Source organism: Nuphar pumila, chromosome 2, assembly GCF_984573655.1.
Source record: "Nuphar pumila chromosome 2, dmNupPumi1.hap1.1, whole genome shotgun sequence".
NCBI classification, from domain to species: Eukaryota; Viridiplantae; Streptophyta; class Magnoliopsida; order Nymphaeales; family Nymphaeaceae; genus Nuphar; species Nuphar pumila.
Genome location: NC_143250.1, coordinates 14547564 through 14561820, shown reverse-complemented (window position 1 = coordinate 14561820; position 14257 = coordinate 14547564). Strand labels below are relative to the sequence as shown.

Genomic DNA, 14257 nt, shown 5'->3' with positions numbered 1-14257 from the left:
AGCTCGAAGAGGAATTAGATTAAAAAAGAAGTAGCTGGAATTTTGGAGCTTCTTTGATAACATATAAATTCTCATCTCTTTCTTCCTCAATGTACATTTCCTTCGAATCTAGCCCCTTCACACAAACAAACAAAGTAAAGACAACAGAAGAATTATTTTGTTGACAAAGTTGGAAAACAGAGACAAGATTATGCTTGAGGCCCGAAACAAGAAAAGTATTAGATAAAATCAAAGGTGTCGGGATGCTAGAAACATGAGCATTTCCTATCTGAGTAATGGGGTGAACAGTTCCATTGCCTGTAATGATTTTACCATAGCCAGTATAAACCTTAGGTTCATAAATCTTACCCTCATCACCTGTAACATGGTTGTTGACCCCTGAATCCAAGAATTGTGCCTTCTCATATGACCCTTTCTTTGTTGAATCCATCTGCATTTGCTGAAATGAGGTAGCCAAAACTTCTTGATTTTGTGGATCATTACCCTGTTGCAACTGTGTGTAATTTGTGTTATGTTCCACCTTCGCCCCAGCTGCTACTTCATAACTGGGTAAATCCCAACAATCAGCAGCATTGTGACCTCGTTTCCTGCACAACTGAAACAAAGGGTCCACGATTTTGATTTTGGTGCTAAAAATTCAGATTGTGAAAATTTTGGGATTGATAAGTTTGTTGCTGTTGCTGTAAAGGAAGCAATCCTCTTCCACCTTATCCATAATTCCTTCCCCGACCTCTTCATCTAAAGTTGTTATGTCACCAGCAACCTATACCTTGTCCCACATTAACATTAGGGACTTCAATGGGCTTATCTCGCTGATCATCATTTCATGCATTAACATACGAGGCCTCAAATTGCAGCAGAATGGGTCGCAGTTTTTCATACAAAGGAAGATATTCCTTGTATTCAAGCGATATTGCCAACCTGGAGTACTCCGGTCTAAGCCCTACAAGAATCTATTGTACCTTATCTTTATCTGAAACTGGTTGCCTGATCAAGGCCAGCTCATCGATGATGACCTTTATTTTATTCATGTACTCCATAATTGAGGCCGACTTGTGTTTCATGTTAAAAAATTGAGCCTTCAAATGCATTGCCCTGGATTCAGAAACCTGAGAATAAACTTCATGAAGCTTATTCCAAAGTTCTTTCGCACTCATGCCATCATCAGTGCTGATGAGAACATCCTGTGAAAGAGTGGACAACAATTATGCAACTAACATCTTATCCTGTCTAACCCACTGACAATAGGCGGATTGCATGTGAGACCGCTTCCAGTATTCTCTTATCCATCATTTTTCTCTGTTAGGTATTCAACAGGCTTTAGATCAGTCATCCAGGTGTCCCATCAGACCCAGACTTTCTATAAAAGGAGTGATTTGACATTTTCATATGAGATAGTTGGAGGAAGTTAATTTTTCAGGAACAAGTTGAGAAAGAAGAGGACCCAAATCAATAGTAGGAAGCTAAGCCATGAGAATCAGATGGGGTGCAGAAAAACACACTGCGTTAATTAGGTACGGTACGCCAAGTTTTTTTTTCCTCGGCTAGGTCACATGAGATTACGATGACACAGAATAATACCAATGCACCCAAATGAGGATATCTGAAGATGATTCAGATAAAAGAAGAACATAGGAAAAATGTAAATATATATATTTATGTTAGGAAGAAAAGAAGGATGTTGCAATTACCTTTTTTTTTTCTTATTAGTTCTGCAGTAGGGAGAAACAAAGATGATAAGAAGACAGGTGCGTGATTATATTGCAGAAGGAAATATGCGATTTGTGGGCATAAAAAGGAATCACGTTTTTTTTTAAACGTGAACAGTGGATCAGAAATAGAAGAAATCATGCTTCCCCTTTTTTTTTTGCAAAATGTGAACAGGAAATAAAAAGCAATAGTTTTATCCTTTTGTTTTTTTTAAAGGATGATCAAGAAGGGCACGAAGGAGAAAGGAAGAAAGAGGAACAAAGAGCACAAGTCAAGAATAGGGAGGAGAAATAGGAATATCAGAATAAAACAGATCCGATTAGGATTACCTGGATGCTATGTCACATGGGTGCGGGTACGGGTGCGGCACAATTTCAAAAATTTTGGACACGGGGACTCGGCTATATATATATATATTTAAATATATATAATTATATATATAACAATAAATTAACACATAAAGATTGTAAATTTTACAGAAAAAATAAAAAAGTAATTCTTAGCACAAACTTACCAAAATATAACACATAAAGAAGCTTGTGAGTATGAAAGATGCACAAGGAACCTTGCAGTTTGAGCTGTTAACACCGAGTAGGGACATGATTCTGCTGCGGCAAAGGGAAAGCAAACACAGAGACCCCAAAAGGCATCAACTTGGCAAGAATGAGGCAGAGGGTGATGAGTTGTGGAGCCTGATTCAGATTTTTGCCCTTACAGGAAGGGGGGTCCGGGGGCTCCCCCCAACGCGGGTCCTGCTGCGCGGTCAGCGGGCGGGGGGGCAGCGCCCCCGAAAGATTTTTTTTGGCTTATGTTTGAGAAACTGAGGTAGGGGGCGGAGCCCCCTACCTGAACACATATATGAGGCAGGGGGCAGCCCCCTGCCGAAAAATGCATCTGATGCAGGGAGCCCCCTGCCGAAAAACAAGGAGGAAGGGGGAGCCCCTTGCTGGACGAAGTGGAAGAAGAACAGAAGAGGGAGGAGGCATACCTGAGACCTGTGGCTGGCGTCGCCTGCGGCTACGATCATCGGGGTCTGGGTCGCCTGCTTGACTGCAGGGGATGAAGACCGGACGACTGGGGGGAGGCAAAGATCGACAGGGTAAGCCCCTCCCCCTATCGTAAACCCCTCTTTAGGGTTCGGCCCCGACGCGGGTAACATTTTGGATTTGGGTCGGGTCCGAATTCGGACCCGACCAGAATCCAAAATGAGTTTGAAAATGGACCTTTATAGACTCGGTCAAAGTTGACCAAGTCTATAAAGTGGACAGACTCGGCCCAGGTGCATTAACTGAGTCTGATACCTATTGACCGAGTCTGCCCCGTGTTCGAAGTCGCACCCGTGTCGATGCGGGTGCGTCGCCTCTCCAGCCGAGTTCGTCTGACATAGCCTAGATGAGATGTTCTCTGATACCATGTAAGAAAATCAACTTGTGATACCTGCAATAGACGGCGAGAAAGAGAAAGAAGATGGTGTGTGGAATAGAGGAGCAACCGACAAATTTTGTTATGTGGCTCCTCTTGTTTTCATTGCTTTTTAATATGATTACATTAGGGTATGATAATTTACTCAAATACCCTTAATACATAAAAGTATTACATATATAACAATACAAGATTGAACTGGATCTTAGGTCTATCATGACCTGATCCACAATACTATAAACAATTGTTATTTTCTAACATCGCATACCCCATTTCCGCCTCATTCATCTTTTTTTCTTGTCTTTTTCCTTTCAGACCATCAAGTAATTGCTGCCATCGCCATTTCACGACATCTAGAAATTTCTTTGACGTGCATGATTATGCATTATGATGTGTTCCAGCTAAATAATGGTTTAACTGAGAGATACCACCCGAAAAAGAATTTTGACAATAGTTGCACTTGACTTTTAATCGGTTTTCACTCGTTACTTGAGTGCCCCATTGCCATGTCGGATCCTCTGATGCCATCTTCTCCAAAAAAAAACTCAATAAGAAGCAAATAATAGGGATTTTTTTACCTTAACCCACTTCCTTGAGTGAAAAAATGGTGGAAATGCACTCTTGAGAAAATCACAAAAGTCCTCTCTCTTGTGCACGAATATGCCCTCAAATCGATCTCACGGTTTCTAGGGTGCGTGGCTTCCCTTCTAACAGCCTCTAGATAAATGGAGAAGTCTGCGCTCAAGAGGCCTTTAAAACCTAAAACTTAAAAAGTAAGTTTCGGGTCTTTTTTAAGTGTGCCACACTGAATATCGTACGATACACGTACGATACACGGTTGTATCATACGCTACACCCGATACATGTACTATACACACTCGTATCACGATACGAGTGTGTCATATAGTATTTTCAAAAGGTAACGATATGTATCATATTGTATTGTACGATACAATATGATACTTAGAACACTGATCAAAAGCTCTCTATTTTGTTAACCATTAAAGAGATGTTTCCTATCTTTATCTATAATTTATTCTAGTCAATGGAAGTGCTCCCCTCCAAGTGATGACTATAGGCTCTACTCAATGTACGGAAAATGAAGGTTACTAGGAAAAAAAACGGAAAAGATAAACATCTTGGGAAACAGAAATGGGAAACGAGAATTTTTAGGTTCATATGAAATGGAATATATATATATATACCAAAAGTGCAAATACAGTAATGTTTGTCAAGAATATTATAAGTTTTCACGACTTATTTTTTATGATAACTAAGCAAGAATTGGTAAATTAATTTAGAGGAATGTGAAGTACCTTGCTTAGAACTATAAAACAATCACACATGCTTTTTGTACTTCATGTACAATTCAGAAAATAAAATGCCAAAAATATATTAGAATATGAATGGACATGGATCCCTTATTGGATCCATATCCATTTCTTGTTTTATAATGTTATAATTTGTTTTTCTTATAGAGGGCATTTTTGTCTTTGTAAAAGGGTTATAACCCTAGTTAATATAATGAAGGTTTACCGCAGCCGACTGTATGGAAAGCGGCTGCTGATTCTCAGAAAGCACGAGTTCCCATCTTCCTCCCTTCCCATACCTTTCTCGATCTCCCCAACAACAAGTCCTGTCAGTCGAAGGGCAGATTTATCATGGTATCAGAGCTGAGAGCCTAACGACGTCATCATATTCTTCTAGAAAGTGCGTCAAAGAGGTTTGCTTCAAAATCCAAATCCTTCTACCGTCCTCTTATTATTTCTTCTTTTCTTCCTCGGATATTCTTTTCTCTCAATCCCTTTCTGTTTCTTCTTTTCTCTTAACGCCTCCTTCTCTCTTAACGCCTCTTTTGTGTTTCTCTCTTAACGCCTCTTTTTTTTTCTCTGGGTTGCTGTTAAAACGTGATACGACTCTGTTCTTTCTTTCATTCATATTACTTTTTGGGTTGCTGTTAAAACGTGATAAGCCTTTGTTCTTTTCTTTCATTCATATTATTTTATGGGTTGTTGTTACAGCTTTCTTTCATTCATATTACTTTCTGGGTTGCTGTTAAATCATTATTTTTCTGGGTTACTGTCCTTAAAATCAGAAAATCAATATATTTTTGGTTGATTCCTTGGACTCTGATCTGCGTATTTTGTTGTGGGTATCTTTCCTGGATCATGTTACACCTTCGTTTCATCATATGCCTCTTGTTTTACATCACATCAACATATTATTTGAGTATTTGGATTCTGCTGACAACATTATCAACCTTCAGTTTTGAATATTTGGATTCTGCTGACAACATCGTTAGCCTGCAGTTTGCCTGATAAAAAAAAAATCTTTTAGCCTCAATTCGGTCATGGACCCTTCTTTCTCCCAATCTGCTCTTTCTTCTAGCTTTTTGGGTCAACTAGTTTCAGAGAAACTCAATAACAATAACTTCTTGACCTGGAAAAGACAGATACTACCCTTTATTAAAAGTCAGGACCTCTTTGGACACTTGGATGGATCTGTCCCAGCCTTGTCAGAATTTGGTTTGCAGGAAATTAAAGATGCAGGTTAAGCTATCTCGACTAAACTCACTCGAAACCCTGAATTTGTTTCCTGGATGAAACGTGACCAAGCTCTAGTTGCATATATTACCTCCACCTTATCCCAGGATGTTCTTATTGCCATTTCTGATGATTGCTCTGCCAAGGAGCTGTGGGAAAGATTGGTTCATACATACTCACAGATTTCAGAAGCCAGAATCATGTACCTTAAGCGTGATTTCCAATTACTCAAAAAGGGGACTATGAATACTATGGAATTCCTAAACAAAGTCAAGAGTATCACTGATCAGCTAGCAGTGATGGGGTGTAAGGTATCAGATCGAGACACGGTGCAACAGACATTGAATGCATTGGGACAATAATATCATGTGTTTGTGACCTCCTTGTTATGTCTACCTGAGCTCCTTAAGTTTGAAGATCTGCGAGCCAAGATGTTACAATATGAGGCCACGTTGAAGGGTTTAAGAGGTGAAGCAAGTGGACAATATGATCCTCATGAAGTCCTTGCTACAGGCTTTGGTTTAGGGCGCGAACGTGCAGACAATTATTTTGGTGGAGGACGAGGAATAGGGAGGGGTGGGCAAGGAGGACGAGGATTGCTCCCCACTCCCAGTGGATCATCCAATTTATTTGCAGGAAGTCAGAACAACAAGAGTGTTCCCATTTGCTATTAGTGCAACAAACGTGGCCATATCAAAGCCAACTGCTGGTTCAATCCCCAAAATCCTCAAAACCGCAATAGAATACAAAACAATAGAAATGTTGCTACATCAAGATCTGCGAGTACCTTTCGGGTTCGTGATGATGCTAAGGATCTCTCTTGTTTGCTATGGCTAACCTGAACCTAAAACAGAATGACGATGGAATATGGTATGTTGACTCTGGGGCAGCAGCTCATATCATTGGCAATGCAGGTAAGTTCTATAATTTAATCCCCTATTTTGGTAAATCTAATATTGTAACTGGAGATGAGACTCACCACCCTATTTCAAATGTAGGAAATGTCCTCATCCCTTTGTCTGAATCTTCATCCATTCCTTTATCTAATGTTGTCTATGCACCAAATATAAAGAAAAACATTGTTTCTGTTTCTAAGCTTGTTGATTCTACCAATTCATCTGTTGAATTCACTCTTCTGTCTTTGTCAATGATCTTCAAACAAAGAAGATGTTCGCTAAAGGGGAGCGACATAGAAACATGTATGTCTTCAATGAAGATCCAACCTCTACTGTTCTGAAGCCCCCCAAGTCTGATCACGTCTCTAGAAGTGTGTTGAGTATATCTCAATGTAATAAGCCAGAACTTTGGCATTCCCGTCTTGGTCATTGTAGTCAAGTCTTTATTGAAAAATTAGTGTCCAATGGTTTCCTTCCAGAGTCTGTTTCACCCTCGTTAAAAAATAAAATGTGTTTCAGTTGTCAGGTCTGCAAAAGTCATGTACTTCATTTTCATCAAATAAATAAAAGAGCCTCCGTGCCTTTTGAGATAATATGTTCTGATGTTTGGGGCCCAACCCCCAATGTTTCCTCTTCTGAAAGTAAATATTATGTATCCTTTATTGACCGTTTTTCTCGCTTTACCTGGATATTCTTCATGAAACACAAATCAGAGGTTTGTCTTATTTTTTATCATTTTCATGCTTACGTTAAAACCCAATTCTCTCAAAATATTCAAATTCTCCAATGTGATGGAGGTGGTGAGTATTCCTCTAAAGAATTTTTAGATTTTCTCCAAGATAATGGGATACATCGTAGAGTTTCTTGCCCGTACACTCCACAACAAAATGGAATTGCTGAACGCAAATACAAACACATTGTGGAAAGTGCAATGAGCATGATGCATGGTTCTAACGTCCCTATTAGTCTTTGGACAGAAGCTTTTCATACTGCCACTCATGTGATAAATCGCCTTCCTATGCCCATTCTTGAAAATCAGTCCCTATTATGTTCTCCATGGTGTACATCCAGATTATGATGAGCTACGAGTTTTTGGATGCCTATGTTATGTTCATATTGATAGATCCCTGAGAACTAAATTTCAGGACAACGCCTTTGCATGCCAATTTGTTGGTTATGCAGATGAACACAAAGGTTACAGGTGCTATGATCCTGCAAGTAAAAAAATCTGAATTTCCAAAAATGTTGTTTTTGATGAAAATAGTTTTCTGGGGAATGAAGCTGATCACAATCGTGAACATATTGACACTACTGATAATTGGTATGATCCATGGCTCAATGCTGAACTTATTTCACATGGTGCGGAACACACTAATTTGGCTTCTGAAAGTTGTGTGATGAGACAACTTCAGATGAGGCATCAAGAATAGAATATTTGAGATACAAAAAGAATGTCTATACCAGGAGGCTCAAAGAGCAAACCGATGTGCTTGCTGAAGAACACGTGGCATTGTCCAATAACAGAGAGGCACCAAGAAGATCTGGTAGGATAAGACATCCTATTGAAAAGTGGGTGAGTTATGATAAATTTTCAATGGATTTTCAGGTTTTTCTGTCCAAGATTGAAAAACACGAAGAACCACTTGGTTTTTGTCAAGGTATTCATTCTAACAAATGGATTGAATCGATGAATGAGGAAATCAAGGCGCTTCATGAATGTCAAACATGGGAGATAGTTGGGCGTCCCCCAGATAAAAATGTTGTTAGCTCAAAATGGGTTTATAAGATTAAATATAAACCGGATGGTAGCATTGAACGGTACAAAGCACGCCTTGTTGCCAAAGGTTTTACTCAAAAATACGGTCAAGATTACGAGAAGACATTCAGCCCAGTGGTGAAAATGGGAACTATTCGTATTATTCTTGGCCTGACAATTGAACATGAGTGGACTCTTAGTCAGCTTGATGTTAAAAATGCATTTCGGCATGGGGACTTAAAAGAAAAAGTTTACATAGAGCAGCCTCAAGGTTATGCAGAGGGAGACCCAAAGAAATATGTATGCAAACTAATCAGAGCATTGTATGGCTTAAAGCAAGCCTTCAAATCATGGTTTGAAAGCTTCTCCTTAGAAATTCAGAACCACGGTTTCATTTGTTCCCAACTAGATCATTCTCTATTCATATACAAGGATGGTACTACTGTGGTTTTCTTACTTATATATGTTGATGATATCGTGATCACTGGTAATGCCCCTGACCACATTCAGCAAATTAAAGTGCTACTAAGTATGCGATTCAAGATGAAAGATCTTGGGGAACTGAGATATTTTTTTGGTGTATAAGTGGACAGCCAGGATGGAAAAATGTCATTGACTCAACACAAATACACTCTTGATCTTCTTGCCAAAGCAGGAATGAGAGATTACAAACCTCTGCCTACACCTAGTGTTATCAATCAAAAGCTCAGCATTTGTAATGGTGAGTTGTATCCTGATGCAAGCAAGTATCGCAGTATAGTGGGCATGTTACAGTACCTCACTTTTACTAGACCAGACACCGTATATTCTGTAAATCAAGTATCTCAGTTCATGCATGAACCAAAAACTGGTCATATGGATGCCGTCAAACGTATTCTTCGCTATCTAAAAGGCACAGTGGGTGATGGACTCACATATGTTCAGTCTTCATGTGGGGCACCAAAACATGATATATTGGCTTACACAGATGCCGACTGGGCAGGGGACCCAGATGAAAGGAGATCTGTTTCAGGATATTGTGTTTTTATTGGAAAGAATCTTGTCTCATGGAGCAGCAGAAAACAGAAGGCTGTAGCAAGATCTAGCACAGAAACTGAGTATAGATCTATGGTAGTTGTTACAGCTGAAGTGACTTGGATTAGGCATCTACTTATAGAAATGAGAGAGAATGTCTCAAGTTCGAATCTTATGTGTGATAATAAAAGTGCCATACAAATTGCAATCAATCTTGTTCATCACAGTCAGACCAAGCATATTGAGATTGACCAACATTTCATCATACAAAAGATAGCAGACAAAGAAATTGAACCAGTTTATGTGTCTTCAGAAGACCAAGTCGCTGATGTGTTCACAAAAGGTCTCACAAGAAACCATTTTTGGTATCTGAAGAACAAGTTGCACATGGTTTACTCCCATGCACAACTTGAGGGAGGATATTAGAATATGAATGGACATGGATCCCTTATTGGATCCATATCCATTTCGTGTTTTATAATGTTGTAATTTGTTTTTCTTATACAGGGCATTTTTGTCTTTGTAAAAGGGTTATAACCCTATTTAATATAATGAAGGTTTACCGCAGCCGACTGTATGAAAAGAGGCTGCTGATTCTCAGAAAGCACGAGTTCCCATCTTCCTCCCTTCCCATACCTTTCTCGATCTCCCCAACAACAAGTCCTGCCAGTCGAAGGGCAGATTTATCAAAATAAAGTATTTAAGTGCAACATAGAGCTTCATGAAATAAGGTAAAAATGGTGCAGTTACATTATATTGTGAGATTTTTTTGTTTCATGTATCACATCATACATCTTTCTTAACATTAAAAATATGTAAAAGAATATATCTTTTAAAAACAAGTAACCAAAACTTTTAAATGACACATCTCATCTTTTTTTTATAGAAAAAAGAATTCTTATTTAAGTGAAATGCATGAGAAACTCATAAAAATATACTTTTTATATAAAGTATGTTTCTCAAGTAATATGAAGTGTTTTTCCCATGAGTTTCCCACAAGTTCCCACACAAGTCTCCTAACATAGTCACAAATATCAGTCTCGGATATATCTCTGGCAAGGCAATTTCTCAAGATAATACAGATTTAGTTGATAAATCTCAGGAAAATCTCGGTGCTTAAAAGTTTTAAAAAAAATATAAAATAACAGAAATAAGTAAAAAATAACATGTTTAGATAATAAAACACATATAAGCTGTCACGTGGATATGGCTGAAGATACGAGGATACAACCATTTTTTTGAAGTTTTCAATGTAACTAGTATACAACGGGATACAAAACAATAGTCAACATGGAGTATCTGTGACATAGCATATAAGAGAAGAAATAAAATAAAATATTAGAGAGAAGAAAAAAAACCTTTAAGAAATATAAAAGTAAAAAAGTAAAAGTGATAATATCATGATATTATCACGATAATCTCGCAATATTTATAAATTTTTGATAATTTCAAAATATCACAAATTTTTGCCTTTAATATCGTTTCATGAATTTATGGCAATATTATCATGATATTTTCAAAATATTGCCTATATCTGTGACTGTTTCCAAAACGATGGGTTTCATGTTTCCGAAACAGTTATGTAAGAACGGGTTTCCCACATGCAAATAGAGTTTTTGGTAACCACAGACTTAAACACCATAGCATTTCCTGTTATGGTAGTTTGAGTTGTACTCTGGTTGAACAAAATAATTGATTAGTAGAGATTCCAACATTAGATGGTAATAAATGTTGGAGGTTGAGGAATATGTCATTGCCCTACACTAAATCTTTTTCTCCTGTTTCTAGCTTTTCTGTGGTGTTATGGAGCTGAAGAATTTCAAGGAATGATGCCTTTAGTCCTTTAACGAGTTTATAGCACTGAGTCTCAATATGGTTTGACAGTCAATGCATGTGAAGCATGGTCATTTCATTTAACCTTCAGATTGATGGTATAGGCATTAGGACTAGGATTTGATACCTTGATTTTAGTCGGTCCTGATTGACTCACTCTATTAGCTTGATTGCAATTGTTTTCTTGAGTACAATGGCAATGTCCTATGGCATTTTATACTGGGGTCCTATAGCCTTATAACTACCGGACTGTCACCTGGGTACGGGTACGGGTAAAGGTGCGGGTACGGGTATGGGTACAGATATGGAGGGTACAACCGCATTTCCAAAAAGATGTGGGTACAGGGACAACAACAACAACAACAACAACTACGCCTTCATCCCAAAACAATTGGGGTCAGCGATATGAACCAAAAAAGAAATTCATTTTGGGTCTTCCACATGAATCATTTTCCTCCAATCATTTCTATCCAATGCCATGTCCTCGGTGAGGTTCAAAGCATTCATATCCTTTCCTATCATCTCCATCCAAGTCTTCCTAGGTCTACACCGACCTCTTTTAACTAATATATTTTCCCATTTCTCCAACCTTCTAACTGGCGCATCATTAGGCCTTCGCCGAATATGTCCAAACCACCGTAAACGATTCTCTCGCATCTTATTTTCAATGGGTGCAACACCTACCTTCTTACGTATCTATATATATATATAATTTAATATAATATAGGACACACAAAATGGCCTGTCTGGTACTTGTACCCATGTCGACATGGGTACGCCACCTAAAGTGGCATGTCACGGTAACATAGCTACTGGATGATGAGCCACATAGCTCCTGAAAACCTATTTGTATCCAAAATTTCTTTGTGCGAATAATATTTTGTAAATCCCCTGTCAAACCTGATGCATAGGCTCAGATGTAAGTAGAAGCTCATGAATTAGGAGTGACATATATGTTACATGCACAAGCAAATGCAAAGTTGCAAACAAATATTCATGCTAGTTACTTATTTATGCAAGCTGGTGCATACAGGAGAGGCACGCACGGGTCAATTAGGTTATGTTGTAAAACAACTTTTAGCAAAACTAATACTAAAGTCATCCACTCGATCATTTTTTATTGGTTTCAGCTGGATTTTAGTGTAATATTTACAAGTCTACAGCCCCCATCTAGTCCATATCTCTAGCCAGGAGGCATGTGCCACACACTACAGGGATACCTGGCGACTACTTACCACAGAATTAAACTTAATGTGTTTAAGTTGCTTTTTGTTAATTTTTGCTTTGTGTTCATTTGGTCTTCCTCTTCACTCGAATGCATCATGGTTCTGGCTGTAATGACTGAAAATAAAATGAAAATTGTGGCGTTCAGTTGACTTCCTATAGTCAAAAGGATAACTGATGTAGCGTTACTGCAGGCTTTGATTCGCAAATGGGCTCCTGTTGCTGTTGTCTTAGGAGTAGTCTTCCTGCTGCTTTGGGTGCGCAACAAATTATGGTGATGCTTCTTTGGTGATTGCAAGGCTAGTCACTCAAACACTCATATATTTGTCATCCATGAGCAATGCTGGGTTTCAAAAGAGAAATTGGCGCAGCAAGTTGACTTCGTGACAGTTTTTGTAGATTTACACATGGGATGAGCAAGTATATAAATGGTAAGTGTTAGACATGTATTATTTATGATTCTAGGCATTAATGTGATCTTCTACCCATGCCAGACGAGACTCAGAGCAGTGAATACATGAATGTTCTCCTATGGTTATTGCATTATATCTGTGATTATATTTTCTTAACTAAGACCCTTTTGTTCTTTTTCCCCCTAATAATGAAGATTAAGAAAATTTCTAGAATTTTTACTTTTTGCAAGTAGTTATAACGAACTTATAATTTGCTTTGTTAGCAACATATAGCAGGTTGATCATCAGACGTGAAATAATGAGGATGTCTTTAAGTTCAGTCTTTGATTTGATTTCCATTGTTGTTCACCACATTAAGCCCGTCTTCCTCTTTCCTTTTAAAAAAAAAACGTAGGCCATCTTCTCATACGGTGTTGCTATTAAAATGAGATTGCTTTTGTTTACTGGTCTGAACCTGATACAGGCTAGATGATCGCTGCATGCCTGAGTTATACCGGCCTTAGCCAATTTGTATGGGAAGAATGTCTGAAGGTTGTTCAACCTTTTATCGCTTTCAAACTATATGTATTTATCAAGTTCTTCAAGCTTTCTTCCTTTCAGACTCAGTATTTATCAAGTTCAAATTTTCTTTACGAATAAAATAGTTTGTTCTTCCTACATGTTCTGTGCTTATGATAACTCCATTAGCCATTGAAGGAAATAATGTTAGATGGCGTTAGGGTGACAGAGAAGCGTTGTTTTTGAGAATCAAATTTTGCCTAAACAATGTTATGCTTTTTGGATGCCAGTTTTCCAAGACAATATTTTCAAAATATCATTTTGAAATGCGAACTTCTGAAAACGAGAAGTCTTTCTCTGAAAACAATTGTTTCTGGGCTAGGCTTGCTTATTGGAACCTACCTACCTCTCTCTCTCTCTCTCTCTCTCTCTGATTTTTCAAAAGAGGCTGCTCCTTCTTGGGAATGAGGATTGTGTTGGTGGTGTTGATTTTTAGTAGGATCAATCTTCTCACTATGAAAAGAGTTCCTCATACTTCTACTTTACTCTCAAGGTCGGTCCCTAGGTTTTTGCCTTGTGCCTGCTATGTCATTCCTCGGCCCTCCAAACCAGTCATATGGTCCCTCCAGTGCTGTCGCTCTTGCTTGCCCCTGCCCCTGCCCCTGCAACCCATTTGGTCCATTTCCTTGTGCCTTCTACCCACTCAGTTCCCCAACATAAACTCTGCTCCTGTCCTTGAGCCCTCGACATGGTGGGAAAGCTCTATGGTCTTTGAAAATGAAGCTGACATCTTGATCAGCAAGGCTGTTGCAAAGATGGTGAATGGTGGACTGTTAGTAGTAGGGAGTGGTGATATATATATATATATATATATATATATATATATATATATATATATAGAGAGAGAGAGAGAGAGAGAGAGAGAGAGAGAGAGAGAGAGTTGAAGGA

At 38.5% G+C, this 14257-nt stretch overlaps 1 protein-coding gene across 1 annotated transcript in view; it reads left to right on the top strand.

Annotated features, from left to right (window-relative positions):
- Window positions 1-13024, top strand: part of LOC149844836 (25.3 kDa vesicle transport protein SEC22-1-like) — a 48998-nt gene extending 35974 nt beyond the window's left edge. Inside the window, exon 6 of the mRNA XM_089995312.1 lies at window positions 12593-13024. Coding sequence (XP_089851438.1) covers window positions 12593-12676 — 84 coding nt within the window. The 3' untranslated portion in view covers window positions 12677-13024. The remainder of the gene's footprint in view (window positions 1-12592) is intronic.
- The last annotated feature ends 1233 nt before the right edge of the window (window positions 13025-14257 follow it).